A 17,638-nucleotide genomic window follows, 5' to 3' on the forward strand; every position below is an offset into this window, starting at 1 on the left:
TTTTTTTTTTTTTACATGAATAATTGGATAATCCATGGATAATTTTTCATCAGAACTCTGAAATCAGTGTTTTCTTTAGCTCCTTGTTCTGGTTTTACGGCCCACAAACCTGTGTGGTTTACATTTAGAACTCTCTTCAACATTGTTTCCCGCAGCGAGCATCCACTTTTAACAAAAACACTTTCTGATTGACCGACAGTATGCTACCTGCCCAGTACCAAATGGCAAACTTTATCTGGTGATGGTGTTACCATGATTGACGACAGGGATTAAGCTGTATGAAACGAAGCGGACTACAAAAGTGACGGCGTTAGAACGTGCACCAACTGTTGCTCTCACTGAGACTACTGGACATCGCTGTTACTACAGTTGTCTTAGAGTTACAGTTTGGAGTGTCCCCCTCCGATAGATGGTCTTGCACTTTGACTGATGTTTTTCAAATGTGTTTTATTTATTCCAAAACCAATGTAAATTGTGCCTCTTCGGGGAGTACTAATATTGTTTCTTTCTTCATTCAAAATTGACCGTAAAGACCAAAGCTTTAGCCATTAGATGGTGCACTATGTGACTTATGTTTCAACTCCGTTATTCGCCTTCAAAATATAAGCACCTTATCTCAAAACAGGAAAGCAGATACATTTTGCTTACAGCAGACAAAAAACAAAAACAACAACAAAATTTATTGACAAACCCTTTCTAACTTTAGAACACATTAAGTTACTTACACAGTTCATTACATTGATGAACTGTGGGTGCTGCATCACATGCTTGGACTGTCATCAAAACAGAAGACAGACATTTTGCAGAAACGGGCGCAGAACATTTTATTCATGTTGTCCAGCAGTGGAACTTTTCTAACAAAGTCAGCACACTTAGCACAGATAGTGCATAAATATAATGCTGCTGCGAGACATCTGCCGGTTGAAAACCCCTGTGCTGCGTATACTCTACAGCGCTATGTCAGTGTCTCTGCAGAACAGTGTGTTTGCCACTGCTGTGGGGCCAATATACTGGAGAAAAAGTCAAAAAACAGCAGCTCATATTTTTGCCGTCTGAGCAAAACATGAGAAAATGCAACACTAACAGCTATGAGGTCGCTTAGCTCACAGCGCGACACGGAAACCTCTCAGACGAGACTTCATAACACAGACCACGAAGACTTGTCAGCTAACTTAAAGTGAAGCTGAACACGGGACCTCATCTCTTACTTTGAGGTGCGCTGATCAGGCGCTGCTCAGGCTGCAGCCGTTTTATTCCCTGAGGTCAGGAATTAACCGGTTTTTGAAAGAGGAGGACCGACCTCTTCATGAACTGAGTGACCCTCTATTGTTGGCAGACCTGGTCTCGAGTTGATCTTATCATCTCACACTGAACTAGAGCCTGCGAGGCAAAGAGCAGGTATTAGCACAACTTTACGCACACATGGAAGCCTTCTGTGTGAAACACAACTACATAACTTCAACGCTGTGCTCTTCCCGACGCTGTCTGAAATCAAGTTGGCTATATTTTCTGTTTGTGTGCAACAGAACTCCACTCAGAAACGGTTCTTGTTCTTTACACATGTTTTGTTGCATTTGCTGCACGTCGCGTTGTTCGAATCGTTATTTGCAAAATACAGCCACACTTTGGATCTTTCGGCATTTTCTCTATTAAAAGGTTGATGGCTAGCTAGCTATTGTAGTTATACAAACGATAAGGAGAGTGAATATTGGTCATGCTAATTTTTGTACAGTGATATGTCCACTTTGTGCATGTATCGCTGCAGGTTAGCATTGCTAAACTGGCAGGAATACTATTTTGCCTGCTCCTCATCACAGAACAATGTGAGCTTGTTGAGCTATTTGTTATTCTGGCCTACTGGATGTGACTGATCCACCTCCAGTCACCCTGTCTCCTTCCCCTGCGCACTGGCCGGTCACACAACACAAAGGACTGTTTAACCTCTACTACTGGGTACAGTCTGCAAAAAACGATAAAGAGCAGAGAGGAGAAACACAACGACAGAAAAGTAATAGGTGATTGAGAAATAGACAGGAGGGCGGCTGGGGAAAGAGACAAATGGTGTTCGCCAGATGTCTTGTGTAGTTGGAGATAAGCTGATGATTAGTAGGCTGCTTTCTGTGCTTGTCTGCAAACTGTGTCGGTTTGAGATCAGTCAGCACTTTAACCTCATAGTCATTGTTCCATCTGACATCAAATGTGAATTAGAGTAAATAATTACACATCACCAACCAAATCATTTTAGGATTGCCTTATGTGTGAAATGAATTGAAATGTTTTATATTTTTTTAGGGCTGGGCAAAGTTGAAAAAAATTAACTGATTAATTGCATGATTTTTCTGCGATTAATCGCTATAATCGCATAATGCGCCAAAATCAATAATGAAGTAAAAACTAGTATATTGCACCCTTTTATTTTAAAGTAATGTTATCAGAACAATATAACAGGCACTCTGGGGCAATAACAAGTTAACATGCATACATATATAGTTTATAACTATTTTTTCTTTTCTTCTTAATAGGCACTGTGTTCAGTAGTAAGGGTCTAGACGCGGAGCGTGCCAGTGTGAGCACTTTGTTGGGCAAAGCTGCTTGTTGCTGCACCGCTGCTTGTTGAGAACAGAAGCTACATAACAATACGTGCTTTCACGTCAGGCTCAATTTGTCAACGCTGCCTGTCGAAAGGCTACGGAAGCATGCGCACGCACCTACATACATCGCCTTCCAAGTAAAAGCAGTGTCACTGTAATGTGTTCATCTTATTTATTTATTTTTCATGTTTGATTTACCTCATGCGGGCTGGACTGGGAGAGCAGTAAGATGCCCAGGTCTGAACTATGCTGCCGGGGAGAGAATTAAAGCGATGAGCTCCTCCCAATGCAAAAAAAACAACAACATGCAGTTAACGCATAATAAAGACGTTAACGCCGTTAAAGGATTGCCAGATTAATTATGTATTAGCGCGTTAATCTGCCCAGCCCTAATTTAAAAAAATATATATTTTTAAATTTTTTTTTAAAATGAAGTAAATATTTGAAACAGATTTGCAGTGCCATTTCAGCCACTTTTGTTGACAAGAAAGTGTAATTAAATCAACCTAAAATCTGTATCACTAAACAAAGGTATTTTGTTACTTTCGAGGATATGCACATGGAGTTATATTATCAGGCTAACTCATCGTTAACATCTAAGTTGTTTGTATTTCTTCCTCCCACAGTCCAAAGGCATGCAGCTTTGGTTAATTGGACTCTAAATTGCCCGTAGGTGTGAATGTGAGCGTGAATGGTTGTCTGTCTTTGTCTGCCCTGCGATGGACTGGAGACTTGTCCAGGGTGTACCCTGCCTTCGCCCCTTGACAGCTGGGATCAGCTCCAGTGGCCCGCGACCTTAAACAGGATAAGCGGTTTGGATAATGGATGGATGGAGAATAGACCAGAGCTTGTAGTGTTCGATATGACTGACCTGAAAGAAAAACCTACTATGTTAATCTGAGAATCAAAGTTTGGTATTCTTTTTCATTGGATCATTTAGGCTTCGTGAGCATCATTAAGGCTATATTCAACTAACAATGGTGACTAAAATGACAATGAACTGCAACTGATGTATTTATCCTGCTCTGATAAAGATGGGAAGACAGGAGGAAAGTGTAACTGGAGAATGAAGACAAAAAAGGAGACATGAGGAACATGTGAGGGCTAAGACTGACTATGAGGAAGGGGATTTCCACAGAGAGGCTGTGGTCCAGTTACCAAAGAAAAACTCCTGTTTCACTCTCATGCTACCTTTTTTAACAGTTCTTTTGAAAGAGAAAGAAAATGTCACATGAGGTATACAATAAGCCTGGTATTCCAATGGTAAATGATCCTGTACTTGCATTTGCGCTTTTCCTGTCTTCCGGCCACTCAAAGCGCTTTCATACTACTTTTGCAATACACTGATGGGAAGAGATAAGGTTCCACCTGCACATCAGGACTAGCTAACATTCATACACCGTAGGTGTGGCTACGGGAGCAATTTGAGATTAAGTGTCTTGCCCAAGGACACTTCAACATAATATAGCGGAGATGGGGATTAAACCGCCGATCCTCTGATTGAAGAACAACCTAGCTTACTACTGCGTCACAGTTGACCAAATGGCACAATGACACTGATGGTGGAAACAATTTTGCTTCAAAGTCACCCACCTACACAAACATATCAGATTGACATGAGGCCAGAGAAACCTCTCTTGGCCAGAGAAGGCCAAGACATGGAAAAGAGGAAAGTGTTAAAAAAATAAAAAAAAGACACATAACTTACAAAAACAGAACGGAGCCAAAAACAAACACAGCTATAAGAAGAGTCATGTAAAGTCTCTCAGCTGTTCTCAACGTCTCGTTGCAAAAAACCAAGATGACAAAAACAAATGATGAACTCTTGCCATTGAAGGAATGTCACGAAGATTTTTATTTAAATTAATTTCTTTTAAGTCTATCGCTTGCCGATAAAAGGAGCACAAAATTGTGACTTTTAATCTGCTCCAGTCTTAAAGTCAAAGAGCCTCAACCTGTTTGGTTTAGCTCAAAGCCACTTTAAGGCAACCGGCGTTTACAATACCTAATCCAGCCTCACGAGCATCAGACCACAAACCCACTCAATCATCGCTCATTATTGTGTCAAAAATAATCCCAAAACGATTTTATCCAAACCACACGCGAACATCCATGTCCTTAGGCGGTCCTGCAGAACAAACGCACAAGAACAGAAGTACGGTCAAATGCTTTACGCCCACGCTCATCTTTGTCACTACAGTCTTGGTTTGCTGTAATACTTAAGTACCTGAGGGGATCAGCATCTCATTTTACAGACTACCTGTCTTCATTAATCAGACAGTAGCTAAATTACTCCTGCTGTTGGTTTTGTTTTGTGTGTGTTGGCCGCTTTGCACGAGTGTGTGTGAACTGGCAGACAGGAAGAGCTTGAGTGTCGTAATCGTTGGTTGGGAACACATATGTGTCCGATGACTGTCAGAGGGAAACATTAAGCCACTTTAATAGGACTAGAAAATCAGTCACGCACACGCCCCAGGCCGCTAAGGCGGCAGCTAATGGAGATCTCGTAAATAAACTAAACTAAACCTACCTCAAAGAAATTAAAAGTCCCTTTAGTGTGTTGGTAAATCAATGGCTTGAAGAGAGTAGAGACCACGGCGGGACATAGTGCGAAGAATAGAAAGAGCGGGGAGAGATTGTGGGAAGACGAAGAGAGAAAACATAATAAAAGGAAAAGAGAAGACGAAGACAAAGTGGTAGATGAGGAAGGGGAAGACATAGTTGGGAATGAGGAATGCAAATTTAAGTCGTATAGGGATTGTCGTCAGTGCAGATTGTTTGGGCATGATCACTTTTTAATTAAATAAAATATGGAAAGAAATATTAGGGAAAGAGCATTTTTGCCCCAGTTGTCATTGCAAATGAGAACTGGTGAAAGATGGTGTTGGGGACAGAGGGAGAACGTGGGAAAGAGGCAGAAAGGAAGGAAGTGGGGCCTGTTCGCCTCCCGATCCCTACTGACCTCTAAGTCTTGACCCTTAAACCCACCCGGTCATTCAGAGCCTGCCCTTTAATACGCCTTAAGGCCGACTACGAGGTCAAAGTTCATTCCCAGAGGGTGAAGATCCAGCCAGGAATCCAGAGGCTAGGGAACGGGAAATAGGCCACTGAGCAAGAAGTAAAGGCCTTTGCACACCGGGAAAGATATGTGAGATACTCACAGGCGAATATTTTGCAATAAAACCTTTCATGCTGGCAGTCACAACACTTTTTAAAATAAAAGATTCAGACTGATTTCAGGAACAACTACCAGGGTCCTATTTATCTGGCAGTCTGTCCAAGTTTAATTGTTGCATCGCCTAAGATGCTGCAAACTATTTCACTGGGCTTCCTTTTTGCAGAATGCTTTGACTGCATTTGAGTTCCCTCTGGTAAACGGTTAGGCAGTGTATATGTCTAGGGCTTTTATTGTGAAAGGTAAGAGTGGCTCTGGTCTGTGCTGCCTTGGTCAAGGTTGAAAGGAGTAACAGAATTTTCAGTCTTGGTTTCGAACTACGGATCCTCTGTGTTAAAAGTACACTGTAGTGTACGTATTGAATATGTTCGTGCTGCACAACGTGATCGGTTGATGCCTTCATGTGTGGTGAAAAAACACTCAAAAAAAGCAACCTTGTTACAGAAAAAAAAAACAGTCGTACAATATTGCCATTCTGTGTAAAAAGTCCTAATATATTGATGTTTGAATTATACCCACTAAAACTATAACTCTCCTTAAAGCACAACACAAGACAGGACAGGCTGGATGTCAAGTCATAGATGTAAGACTCTGAAGACACTAAGAGTAAATGAGAAGAGGAGGGAGAGAGGGATGAACAAAGGAAGAGGAAGGGAGAGTGGGACGACAGGAACGGAACTAAAAAAGAACGAAAAAAGACGCCATATCACTACTTTTAAACCTGTAATTACAGCTGGCAAACTAGAATGACGAGCAACCTAAACAGAGTGTGCAGTCTCCAATTTAAATGCCACATGTTTAGTATTCACTTGTCATGTAACAGCTAAACACAGCTAAATGAAGTTAAGCTCCAGTCATCATCGAGACTCGTCTTTGTGTTTTCAATCTTTTTATCCTTCATTCTTTGCAGCTAATTCTCACTTTGCGTGACAGAATGTCACTCCCCTTTTCAATCACGTAACGTTTAACGTGCCCATTATTTCTTCCTCAAGCTTTTTTTCCACATGTTCTCTTTTGTATTAAAACAGTATTTTAAATCGAAAGGGCAACTTATTGTTGCCTTTGGCAAGAAGACATCAACCCAAATATAAGTGCATGCAAATTATCATAACCTTAAAAAAAACTTAAACATGTGTTTTTTTTTTTTTAAAGAAGTTAAGATAATTAAGAGAATCTATGAATTATGAAATCCGCACCTCCCCCACCAGAGTTTGAGAGGAGAGTTCTACAGAACACACAACTTGGCTGCTTTATTCACATGCATGAACACAACACAGAGCAATGTTACCCACCCACCCTCTGACTCCTTTACTACACACAGAGCAAGCAGGCAGGAAAGCCTTCAGGGTCCAGCGCTGGAGGGATATTGTTCCGGGGATCGCTACTGTGGGATCCGATTCCATCGCTGGTTTTCTTTTCTTTTCCCCCTAACCAGATTAGTTCTTCTCTTCTTAGCCACTCTCATTTCCTCTCCACTCCTACCTGCGGCTCCTAATCCCACCATCTAACACATTTATACACAAGTAATTAATTCTCCTCTGCGCTAATTTGATCTAATTAACCAGCGTATGCAAAACAAGCCCAAATCCCTAACCGTCTGCCGTGTTTTAATTGAATTAGGGGGAGATAAGGACGTGCAAACCGCTATTCTCTTTTTCTTACTGAAGGAATTTGCCCGTCAAAAAAGTCCCTATTTATTCCTCTTGATGACTCCTGATTCACGCGTGTGTGTTTCTCCCATTATCAGGCCTTTGTAGTTGTAAAACTAAATGGCTGCCACCCTTTGAAAAACATTCAAATCCTTAATTCGACTAACATTCCAACCTCCTTTTTCCTCCATCGAAGATGAACTAAACAAATAGAAACACGACGAATACTTTTTGAGCAGTACGCCTTTGGTCCAATCACTGTTTCAGTCGTATTTCAAGTGAAAATACAGCATTTTGTTGTTGTACTAGTACTGGATAGTTTGGACTGGAACAAAAAAAAGGTCAATGTGTCTGAGACACTGTAACAGGCATTTCATTATGAAACTTAAAAAAAATATTTTTACATTTTATAGAGTGAATCACGAAAAGAGAAGTTATTAGTTGGAATACTAGATGCTAGGATGCTTATTACAGATTAATGAATTATACTGCACAAGGTGTAACAGCATTGATCGGATCTACATTGATTTATGGATTATAACGTTCTAAGTACAAAAATGAAGCTTGTACACTGGCTGAAAGAAACTGAACTCATTTTCCATGAAGTCAACATTGGGTTCAAGATTTTAAATCAAAACAACACGGTACACGAGTTGCTACTGATCAATCAACGCGCCAGGAGCCAGACAAGCCTTCGGGATATTGGCCCCCTTCCTGCAACCTGCTCGTCAACTTGAAGTTGAACAAAAGAACTTGGCATCAAGCAATATCTAGGCCGCTGTTGGGTGGATAGCACATAAACAAGCTTAACTTATGATCCCTTTATGTCCCGTAGGAGTTAAATAGAGAAGCTAGTGAGGATGTGGATTTACCATCAAAGACTGATACACAATCTATACAAGCACTGTGACCCTCCAGTTCTGCAGAAAGCCTGATCAAGTAATTCCACATTGTACCACGTGGGACAGAGGGCCCTTATATGTGATGGAAAACAAACTGTGAAAGACTCCCTAGTGCTTCAGTATGGAGCAAATTATGCTAGTAAAGTCCCCACTAACAAGAAAAGTGTCTAATGAGGGCTGCGGGTTAGCCTAGGGCTGATCAAGCATGTGGCGTTCCACTTCAACCATAAAAAGAGGTTGAGGTGGGGATTAGGATAAAACTTTATAAAGAGTAGGGTTTGCAAAATTCCGGGAATATTCAAAGTTGGAAACTTTCCACGGGAATTAACGGGAATAAACGGGAATATACGGAAATTAACGGGAATTAACAGGAATAATAAACTGGAAATTTTAGCGTAATTTAACTGTATTTATCTTGTCATAAGCAGACGTGCATGCAAACATTAATAATACAACTTTGAAAAATTACATTTTTGACATTTTGTGAGAAGAACTTTTTTCTTTCATCAAACAATGAAAACATGAACGTTGAATAAAAAAAAAGGTGTATTCCGTATGATCACCACCCCCCCAACACAAATTAATTTTTTTTAGTGTTTTCCCCTGAATTCTTTCAGGTCGAAATGCTTTCTTCCTGTACCCACATGAACTAGTTTAGTTCATAGTTCATAATTAAAAAAATTGAACTAAGTTCACAGCTCCAAAAAATGAACTAAAGTTGCCCCTCACTATAACGCGGTTCACCTTTCGCGGACTTGCTGTTTTGCGGTTGTTGTTTTTTGTTGCTTTGTTTTTTTACAGCGCACGTTATCAACACGCATTGCGTTCTGCGCCCTCATTAAGCTGAGGGACTGTACCGTACACCTTGTTAATCAGTCTCCGTGCAGTGTCTCCTGTACAGGACAGAATACGTCCGGATAAAAAGTCAGCAGAGCGGCTCCCGGACAAAGAGGCGCAGTCAGAGGACCTCGTAGATTGATCATTAAAATGAAATTTGTTAAACATGTTTGGGCTTATTTTTTAAAACCGCGAAACTTTAAGAGTATTTAAATGAGAGAGAAATGTGAGAAAATGTTCATGCCTGTCTGAGAAAAGTGTATAAAAAGGTGTGTGGTTAGGGGTTTTACATCCTTAAAACATGTATAATAATGGTAAAAAAAAAAAAAAAAGAAAGCTCACTACTTTGCGGATTTGGTCTATCGCGGGTTGTTTTTGGAACGAATCCCCCGCGATAAATGAGGGACCACTGTAGTTCAGTTATTTTTTTCAAATATGTTGCAAGCTATAATTCAAATCTCTATCTGTCTGCAATACCGCTCTTGGTCTCCACGCAACTCGGCACTCTCACACTTGCCAGGCAAAGGCTGAAACGTTCAGACGCAACACTGATGACAAAAACATTCAAAAACAACAGATCGTTTTATGTTTACGTTTATGTTTCTGGTAGACAATGTTTCCAACCAGCTGCATTCAGGGTCCAGCTGAGCTAGACGTGCATAGTCTTGTTCTAAACTACATTAAGTTCCCTGTTGTATGCTTTTGCAAAAATAATAAAGAGCAAAGCTTACTAGAAAGCAGGTCCAAGTGAGGGGTCATAAGTAGGCTAAGTGCCCACAGCTAAAATGCCTTACCCAGGTTAGCAAGGTGACATTCTTGTGGGGCTAATGGATGAAGCCCAGACCCAACAATGACCTCAGACCACAATAAAGATTGTCCAGATATTTTCTACCATTCCGACGTCCAAGCAAAATACGTTTCTACCATGGGTGAGATTATTTATGACACAGAAAAAAAGATTTGTAGAACTGCAAAGTCTGCAAATACTATTACATGTATAGGGAATACAAGCCATTATGCAAATCCATGCAGGTCCATGTTACGTGACATGAGCCGCATCAAGGTGACTTCCACTGCCTGATCAATAGGTCTGCTCTATTTAAACAAGTCAAGGTTGGCTGAACCATTAGATTCATCCAATGTCAGAGTGACATCGCAGAATGACAGTACCTTTGTGAAGCATTAGTTTCATTGCATCTAATGATTCTTGGTTCTTGGATGGTTCTTCCTGAAGGCCTGAGGTTTTACCCAGAAATAGTTGCTTTTTCTCTGAAGAACTCTTTTCAACTAAGAACCATTTTCTGAAGAACTGGATTTTAAGGTTGTTTTTTTTTTTAAGGCAAAAATAACCCTTTACATTAAAAAAAAAAAAGAGTCCCTTTTGAGAAAGTTTTTCCCAAGGGCTCTTTGTAAGACTACAGTCTTCATCAGGAACCCTTTATCAAAATAACTATTTTGAAAAAAGTGATAGTTATAAATAGTATTACTCCCGAAGCATAGGTGTTAACACATTCTAGTTCTAGCTAGCACCTGTATTCCTAAGCACGTACAATTTAAAGATGACATGATTTATATTAGGTTGAGTTACTCTGGTTGTAACTAAAAATGTGGGACAGTGTGTTGTGTATTTTCTTTTCTCGGCTCTGTCTTGCACACTTTACTTTGATGTTGAGGCCGTCTGTTAGGAGGCTTGTAGGACTCTCTGACGAGCCTAGATAGGTCCAGGAGCTGTATAACCTCAGCTAAAGACTCTGTTTTTATCTTAGTCACCTGTGACCTGAGTATTTGTGCGAGTTGCTGACCCCTTTGCTCCAACCCTTAGGGATAAAACGGTAGTGTTACACTGAGCACACCTTATGTAGGTCGTAAACTCCCCAGCATGACCCTTAGAACTCGTAATCTGTTTGTTTGTGTGTGGCCGCTCCAGCTGTGAACCTTGGCCAATTGCTTTTGACCTGACCTTGCTTGTTACAACATGAACTATAAACTCAATTTTCACTCCTTTTTTTCTTCATTTAACCACTTTGTGGAACAAACGTACATTAAAAAAAATTGTCTACCTCTGTTAATATTTATTTGAAAGACGCATTGGCACTAGGTACGTCTTCTGTGGCTGATCCATTTATCAAAAGCCAAGAAAGCAAAAAGAGTGGAATAGGGGTTGTCATTGTTTTTGTTTTTTTTACAAATCATTGAACGGATTTCTCTCTCGAGTTGGACGTCCTTACTAACCACCTGGTCCTCCTGATGGTTGGTCCAATGCGTCATTAAATCGCACAAAGCCATAACAGTCATAAAGCATGTTAAACCATAATTAAGATCAAATCTAGTATACCAAGTATGAAAGCAGCAGTGGCTGCAGGAGGCGGCTTAGGGGCACTGAATAAAGTGTTTGCTGAGTCACTGCGCTAAGAACTCAGGCAGCAGGCGGACAGGAAGAAAATAACGTAGGTATCAGGGGAGCCTGCTGAGTAGAAAGGGACACTGGCATCTGCCGCTACACCAGAGTCAAGGTGGAGGGGGGAGAAGAGGAGGAGGGCATGAAAGGAAGCAATGATGGGAAGGAGAGCAGCGAAAGGATGCAGTGTGTAAAGGACGTGGGAGTGAGGAAGGACAAACAAGGAGAGGAGAAAAAGGATTGGGGGACGGGGGAAATTAGGAATTCAATAGAAAAGTAACCTACAGAAGGACACGTCTACCTGCTCTCGGAGCTTCTCAGACTGCTGACTCATAACCTGAAGTCACTTCCACTTTGTCCTTTAGCGCTGACGCAGCGTGCAGTTGGACGGGGCCCAGGGGGACCTATCGCCACAACGGAAACGCTTTTCTACAGTATCATTCACAAAACCTACTCCTACTAGGGCAAGAAAGCGCATGCAACCTTTGTAGTCACGTGTACCATCGTGATAGCTTCATGTAAAAAAAATAAAAAATGAAGATAAAAATAATACATATAGTCAGTCGTGTGCTCTGCGCCTCATATACATCAACGTGGATAAACGTGGCAGTAGTGGTTTGAGAAGACTTTATGGGAGTGGCAGGCCATGCATTTCCTAACTTGCCTTCAATGCGTCTCTACAGCGCTGGGTATGATTAAATATGACTGCCGATGTTAAACTTTTTTTTTTAAGTTACGCGGCCAGTATTTCACTCACCACCGTAATCCTCTGTGCGAAAGGCGTCATCAGTACACAAGCAAGTCATCAGTTAATCCACCAGCAAGAAGTTTCTCGTAGCTTCGTGCCCCACTCACAGCGCATGTTAATGGTCACACTGGACCACTGACCAATCATATACATCCACGTCATTTCGCAGGCCTTGCACGTCAAAGAATCTGCCCAGCTTGTCAAATTAAAGATCTGATTTGTTGAAGACCATGACAATCAACCACAATGTCCACTCTCAGTGTACTTTAATCTGCTAAAAATAAAAAAGCTGATACAAATAAAGCTGATAGGGAAACATAAGTATAACAGATGTAGTGTATTTGGGAAAAACAATAAAATTATAAAAAAACAGCTATAACTTTGTGATTCTGTTTAGGCCAGCAGTGAAGTATTGGAAGGCCACCTGACGACCCACCACTGCTTTATGGACATATTATAACATATTCCTTTGCTTTGACTCTTGGTCGGACATCCATTATAAATTGGCTGCTGGGAATTCAAGCAGACAACAGCTGCCATCCCAAGTGAAGGTGCAAACAAACAAGCTTTTGGAGGAGAGTTCAAAACAAGTACGACAGGGCAATGTGATATTACTGCCGCAGGACAGAAGTCTGTCAAGCACCTGGTACTTTGACAGAAATAAGCACGTGATCGATTCATTGATTTGCTATAGGTCAAATAGGGAAATCACAAGTGTTGCCACTAACAACAACGATGGCTTTGCTGTTCTATTTAAAAGAGCATCAAAATATAGCATTGCCCTCCATTGAGTTTATCATTCTTACCAGGGACAGTTTTTAAAAGAAGTATTGCAATCGATGCAGCAGAAGTACAGATATCGGCTTTTTAATCTTCTTAGTTTTGCTTCGTTTTCAAACCTTGCTGCCTACATTACCTGCAATGCAGTTTGACAGCCAAAGTGAGAGATTTTGGGTGTGTTATGCAAATAGCGGCAAATTTTGCTGTAAGATCACTTCTTCCTTACTTTACACCCCCAAATACGTTAATTTTCAGCATTAGTTTTCAGACTCAAGCCCCGGCGACTGATATCACTCAGGACAACTTATCAATTTTCCATACACTTCTCTCAGAAGGCATGGAAGGCTTTATACAGCGTTTTTGTAGATCAATAGTACTCCCCACGACCTGAAAACAGACTTTGATGTGTAGAATCGATGGAGTTCCCCTTTCTGTGTCCCAGAAATGCCAGACCCCTGAAGCTGAAGCATCAACATGGAATTTGGCATTCGTTCGTTTTATTATTGCACACCTGTGCTTTTCCACTGTGATGTGTAAAAATGCCTTTTCTAAAAGAGATCCATTTCAAATGCACTCTGTATAGGTGTATTTCAATGATAGAAGTTGTATCCATACTGCTCTCCAAAAAAGTAAGTTCAACATCTAATTGCATGTAATTTTGTGCGCGAGTTCTTTGATTAATAAAGTGAAAGGGATTAGTGCCTAGTACCTTTTATTCAAATGATGTAATTATTTTTTTCTTCATATACTGTTATTACTTTTACTTTTGCTGTTTTACTATGTAAAGTGCCTATGAGTACCTGTTAAAGCGGCATATTAAATACATGTATTATTACTATCATTATTGTTATTATTATTCCAACAGCCACAAATTATGCTCCACCTTTAGAGCAGGCAACACCTTTGGAACCAGCCACCTGGGAGCGTCTCTGAATGTAACAGAACCAGAGATGTGGATTTCTCACGGCAAACAGCGCTCCCGCTAACAACAAGTTAGAGTAAGAAAGTGAGTGAGTGAGAGAGACAGAGAGAAAAACACAGGATCTTGTAAGAGAGGCAGGCGGCAAATTAATCAGCCCCCTCAACCCCCGCCGCCCGCCTTGAGGGTGAGACAGTCTGACAGGCCAGAAAATAAGGATGACTCATCCTGACTCACACACCCACACAGACAAACAGGGTTGGTGGATTACTCCCGAATGTAAAACATGCTTGCGTGGCTCCCAATTGCCCTGAAAGGAAACCTTGCATTCATCCCTTAGATCTTCTTCTCTGTCGCAAATATTCTCTCTCTTAAAGTATTTGATACGCATGCGCACACACTTTTCTTGCCCCTCTTCGTCTAGCCTTCCCACCAACCTGTGACTCATCCTCATTGTTGCCCTTTCCGAGTCTGTCGAGTTGCATGCATGGACACAAGCATTTGTGCACACTTGCAGCCATGTGCACACAAACACTGCATTCCGATCTTTTGTGAAGATGAGACTACAGTGGTGAGGGGTTTCCAGATCTTGCGCTGATACGTGAAGACCTTCAAAAGATAAAAAAGTGTCTTTGATCAAAGTTAACGTGCGCACAAGCACAGTTGAGATTGTAAACTGATGCCACATTTGTTTTTTAAGGTCCACCTATATTGTTGTTGAGCCAGAATAAAACAAGACAAACTCAACATGTCTGAACAAAATCATAAAACTATTCCCAACTTTGTGTTAATTGGTGGCTCATAAATGGGACCTTCTCTCGCCAAAAGTATCAGCATTAAAATTTCCAGTTCATCTTCCTCCTCTTGCTTCCACCACGAATAGCGTCGAACTCTGAGAAACACGGTCGTCTTTTTGTTACAGTGGCTCTCTCAGGAAGAACGGCAAGAAACAAGAGGGGGACACCTTCCCCAAGGTCCACCAATCAGCTTGTACGTTGACATTGCGGCCTAAGAACAAAACTGTGTGTGTGTGCGTGTGTGTGTGTGTGTGTGCGTGTGTGCGCGTGCGTGCGTGCAACAGGATCAGCGTGTGTGAGTTTGAGCAAATGTGCGCGGAGTGGTCCCCGGTGTCCCTGAGCATTGTTAGCTTCTGCTTGAGAACGCCTGCTTTATGAGTGTAATGTGTGTATGTATGCGTGTACCTGGTCCATGGTGGCTCTCGTCCAATACCAGACTGTTCATACATTTTAGCTCCCAGTCCTGCACGTCAGTCTTCCATAAGGCAGGGATTAAGACGGCATACTGGGCTCTGCGGGAGAAAGTAAAATGATATTTCACAACCCCTGGTTATGTATTAACCAAAGTGTGGACATTCAGGTGCACATAATGCAACATTCATGTGAGGGTGAGAGTGACGGGGAGAGAGGAGACAAAGACAGAGGAGGTGATGAAAAAGTGATGCGTAATCCAGACGGATCACACGGTTGAGCAATCCGTCCCAGTATATGAGGATGGATGGTGGGAGACAGCAATAGATGAAGCGCTTGGAAGTAAGTGAAAATCTAGCAATCGTGGGAGAGGAAAGATGAATGATGGGTATCAGTTTCCTGTCAGCAATTTTTTTTTAAAAACGATCCCGGCAAGCGTTTCACAGAAGATGAAGACAGTAAACCATTTTGCAAGTAGATGCAGGCAACAGTTAAGTAACTCTAGATGTCCCAGAAAGATGGATACAGCCTTCTGTGCGTCTAACCCTCTTGACACATGTCAAGAAGTCGCGTGATGCATCACTCCAAAAATGTAATTTAAAAGTCAGTTTCAACTCTGCCAGTGTTCTGGATAGACCGGATAACAGTCTAAGTCAGTGGTCGCCAACCCGTCGATCGCGATCGACCGGTCGATCTCGGAGACTTGCCCTGTCGCTCTCCAAAATAAAATGAAAATAATTTTATCAACCGACCATGGTCGCGTCAAAACTCTTCTCTGTATCGCAAGCAGTGGAGTTTTGCTGCGATGCGCGCACAGACAGGTGAGCACAGACACACAGACAGGGGCGCGCACACAGTGGACAGAGAGAGAGACAGAGCGGCAATATGCTGCTTTAAGCTATTACTATTTTAAGATATCAGCTTAAACTTTTAAAGCCTAACAGTTCATGTATGTGCGAGTCAAGGCAAACATCAACAGGCTGCAGCCTGGAGCTCCATAAACAACGTTTTTGACTTTGCATATAGAGTCTCTGGAAATATTCTTCCAAAAGCCGAAAAATGCCCTGCAGTGACAAAGCCTGCACACTTTGTGGTTGTCACTAAAATAAATGAACACCATGTTTCCTTTAAGTCAGTATTTATCAAACTGGGGCGGTATTTATTACCGGTGGGGTGCAAGAGGAAATGCTGATTTTATATGTTCACTATGCGCCGTTAAAAGGCTGGGCTGCGCATGCGCGACTCTTCGATTCTTGGCATTTTGCCAAAAGCTGATCTTTATGAGATCTCTGTTAAGTTTTTTATGCTGCTGCGTCTGTCATCAGAAAACAGACCTCAGCTCAATATTAAGCATGAATTGAGGGTCCGTATCAAATCTATAACCCTGTTTTAAAAAGATTTGTAAAGGAAAGCAGCTCACTGCAGCCACTAATACTGATGCAAGCTGATGCTCACATATCCACACTCATTCTGTTTTGTTTAGCACAAAAATAGCTTATTGTTTTCCACAATAAGCTTTTTAGTAGTAACTAAATATTAGTTATTTTTTGCACGGATATAACTTTATTTCCATTTTTCTACAAATTGATAACATTTTTTTTCCTACCATCATTGTTGTGGAAATTGTTAATAATTATTGTGAGGAATAATTAACACTGATATGTGATCAGACAGTCACTTCACATATTATTATCAAAAGGTGATCTGTGGAACTTTGTTATTCAGGAAGTTTGTATCAAACAAGTTGCCCTTCGTATTATTTGGTACCTCGAAGTAGATCTCAGTTTCAAAAAAGGTTGGTGACCACTGGTCTAAGTTATGGAATAGACCGGACTAAAGGTTAAAAGAGTTAAAGTTACAGATTAGACTGGACTAAAGGTTTATGTTACAGAGTAGACATGACATACAGAACACACGTCTCATCACCCTGAGCCGGCTTGTTGCAGAGAAACAAGCCCAAAGCTCCCATTTATTCGGCGTGAGTTGTGTTGTATTTTACGCACTTTATTAAGTGTGGCTTCAGCCGCGTGGGGTCATAGACCCCATGCTGCAATCTTCAAATCATATTTAACTTCAAACGTTTACAGGTTCTTTATACATTCAGCTAGAGACACAATTTCACATTTCAAATGTTGACAAAACGTTTAGCTAATATTCTACGCTTTTAAATTTTTCATATTTTTTCAAATATTTAAATTATTAAGCTTTTTATGAAAATAAAAATGAATGGTTTTCAATGAAAAACATCTTAAAACCCGCTTAAACTTCTTCAACTGCAAAAGGTAAAGGCTCTGCTATGCTTTCAGCTAGAGACACCATTCCAAGTTTAAAATGTTCACAAAAAAATAAGTTTTATGTTTTTTCCTCACCTTTTCTGTCTTTAACATTGGTGTGTATTGCGCAGCTCAGAGTGCAGAGCGACATCAGATAT

The 17,638-nt window shown here is 41.0% G+C and overlaps 1 protein-coding gene across 4 annotated transcripts in view; it reads right to left on the reverse strand.

Annotated features, from left to right (window-relative positions):
- Positions 1–17,638, reverse strand: part of si:ch211-266k8.4 (carabin) — a 79,449-nt gene that overhangs the window by 41,353 nt on the left and 20,458 nt on the right. For all 4 annotated transcript variants that reach the window (XR_011080119.1, XR_011080118.1, XM_068603242.1 and 1 more), the window contains exon 10: positions 15,202–15,308. Coding sequence is in view for 2 of the 4 variants with exons in the window: in XM_068603242.1 (XP_068459343.1) it covers positions 15,202–15,308 (107 nt within the window). In the remaining 2 variants the exon portion in view is untranslated. The remainder of the gene's footprint in view (positions 1–15,201; positions 15,309–17,638) is intronic.

The sequence above is a fragment of the Clinocottus analis genome, unplaced genomic scaffold, assembly GCF_023055335.1.
Source record: "Clinocottus analis isolate CAN_PGR_092001 unplaced genomic scaffold, fCliAna1.0.p SCAF_6, whole genome shotgun sequence".
NCBI lineage: Eukaryota > Metazoa > Chordata > Actinopteri > Perciformes > Cottidae > Clinocottus > Clinocottus analis.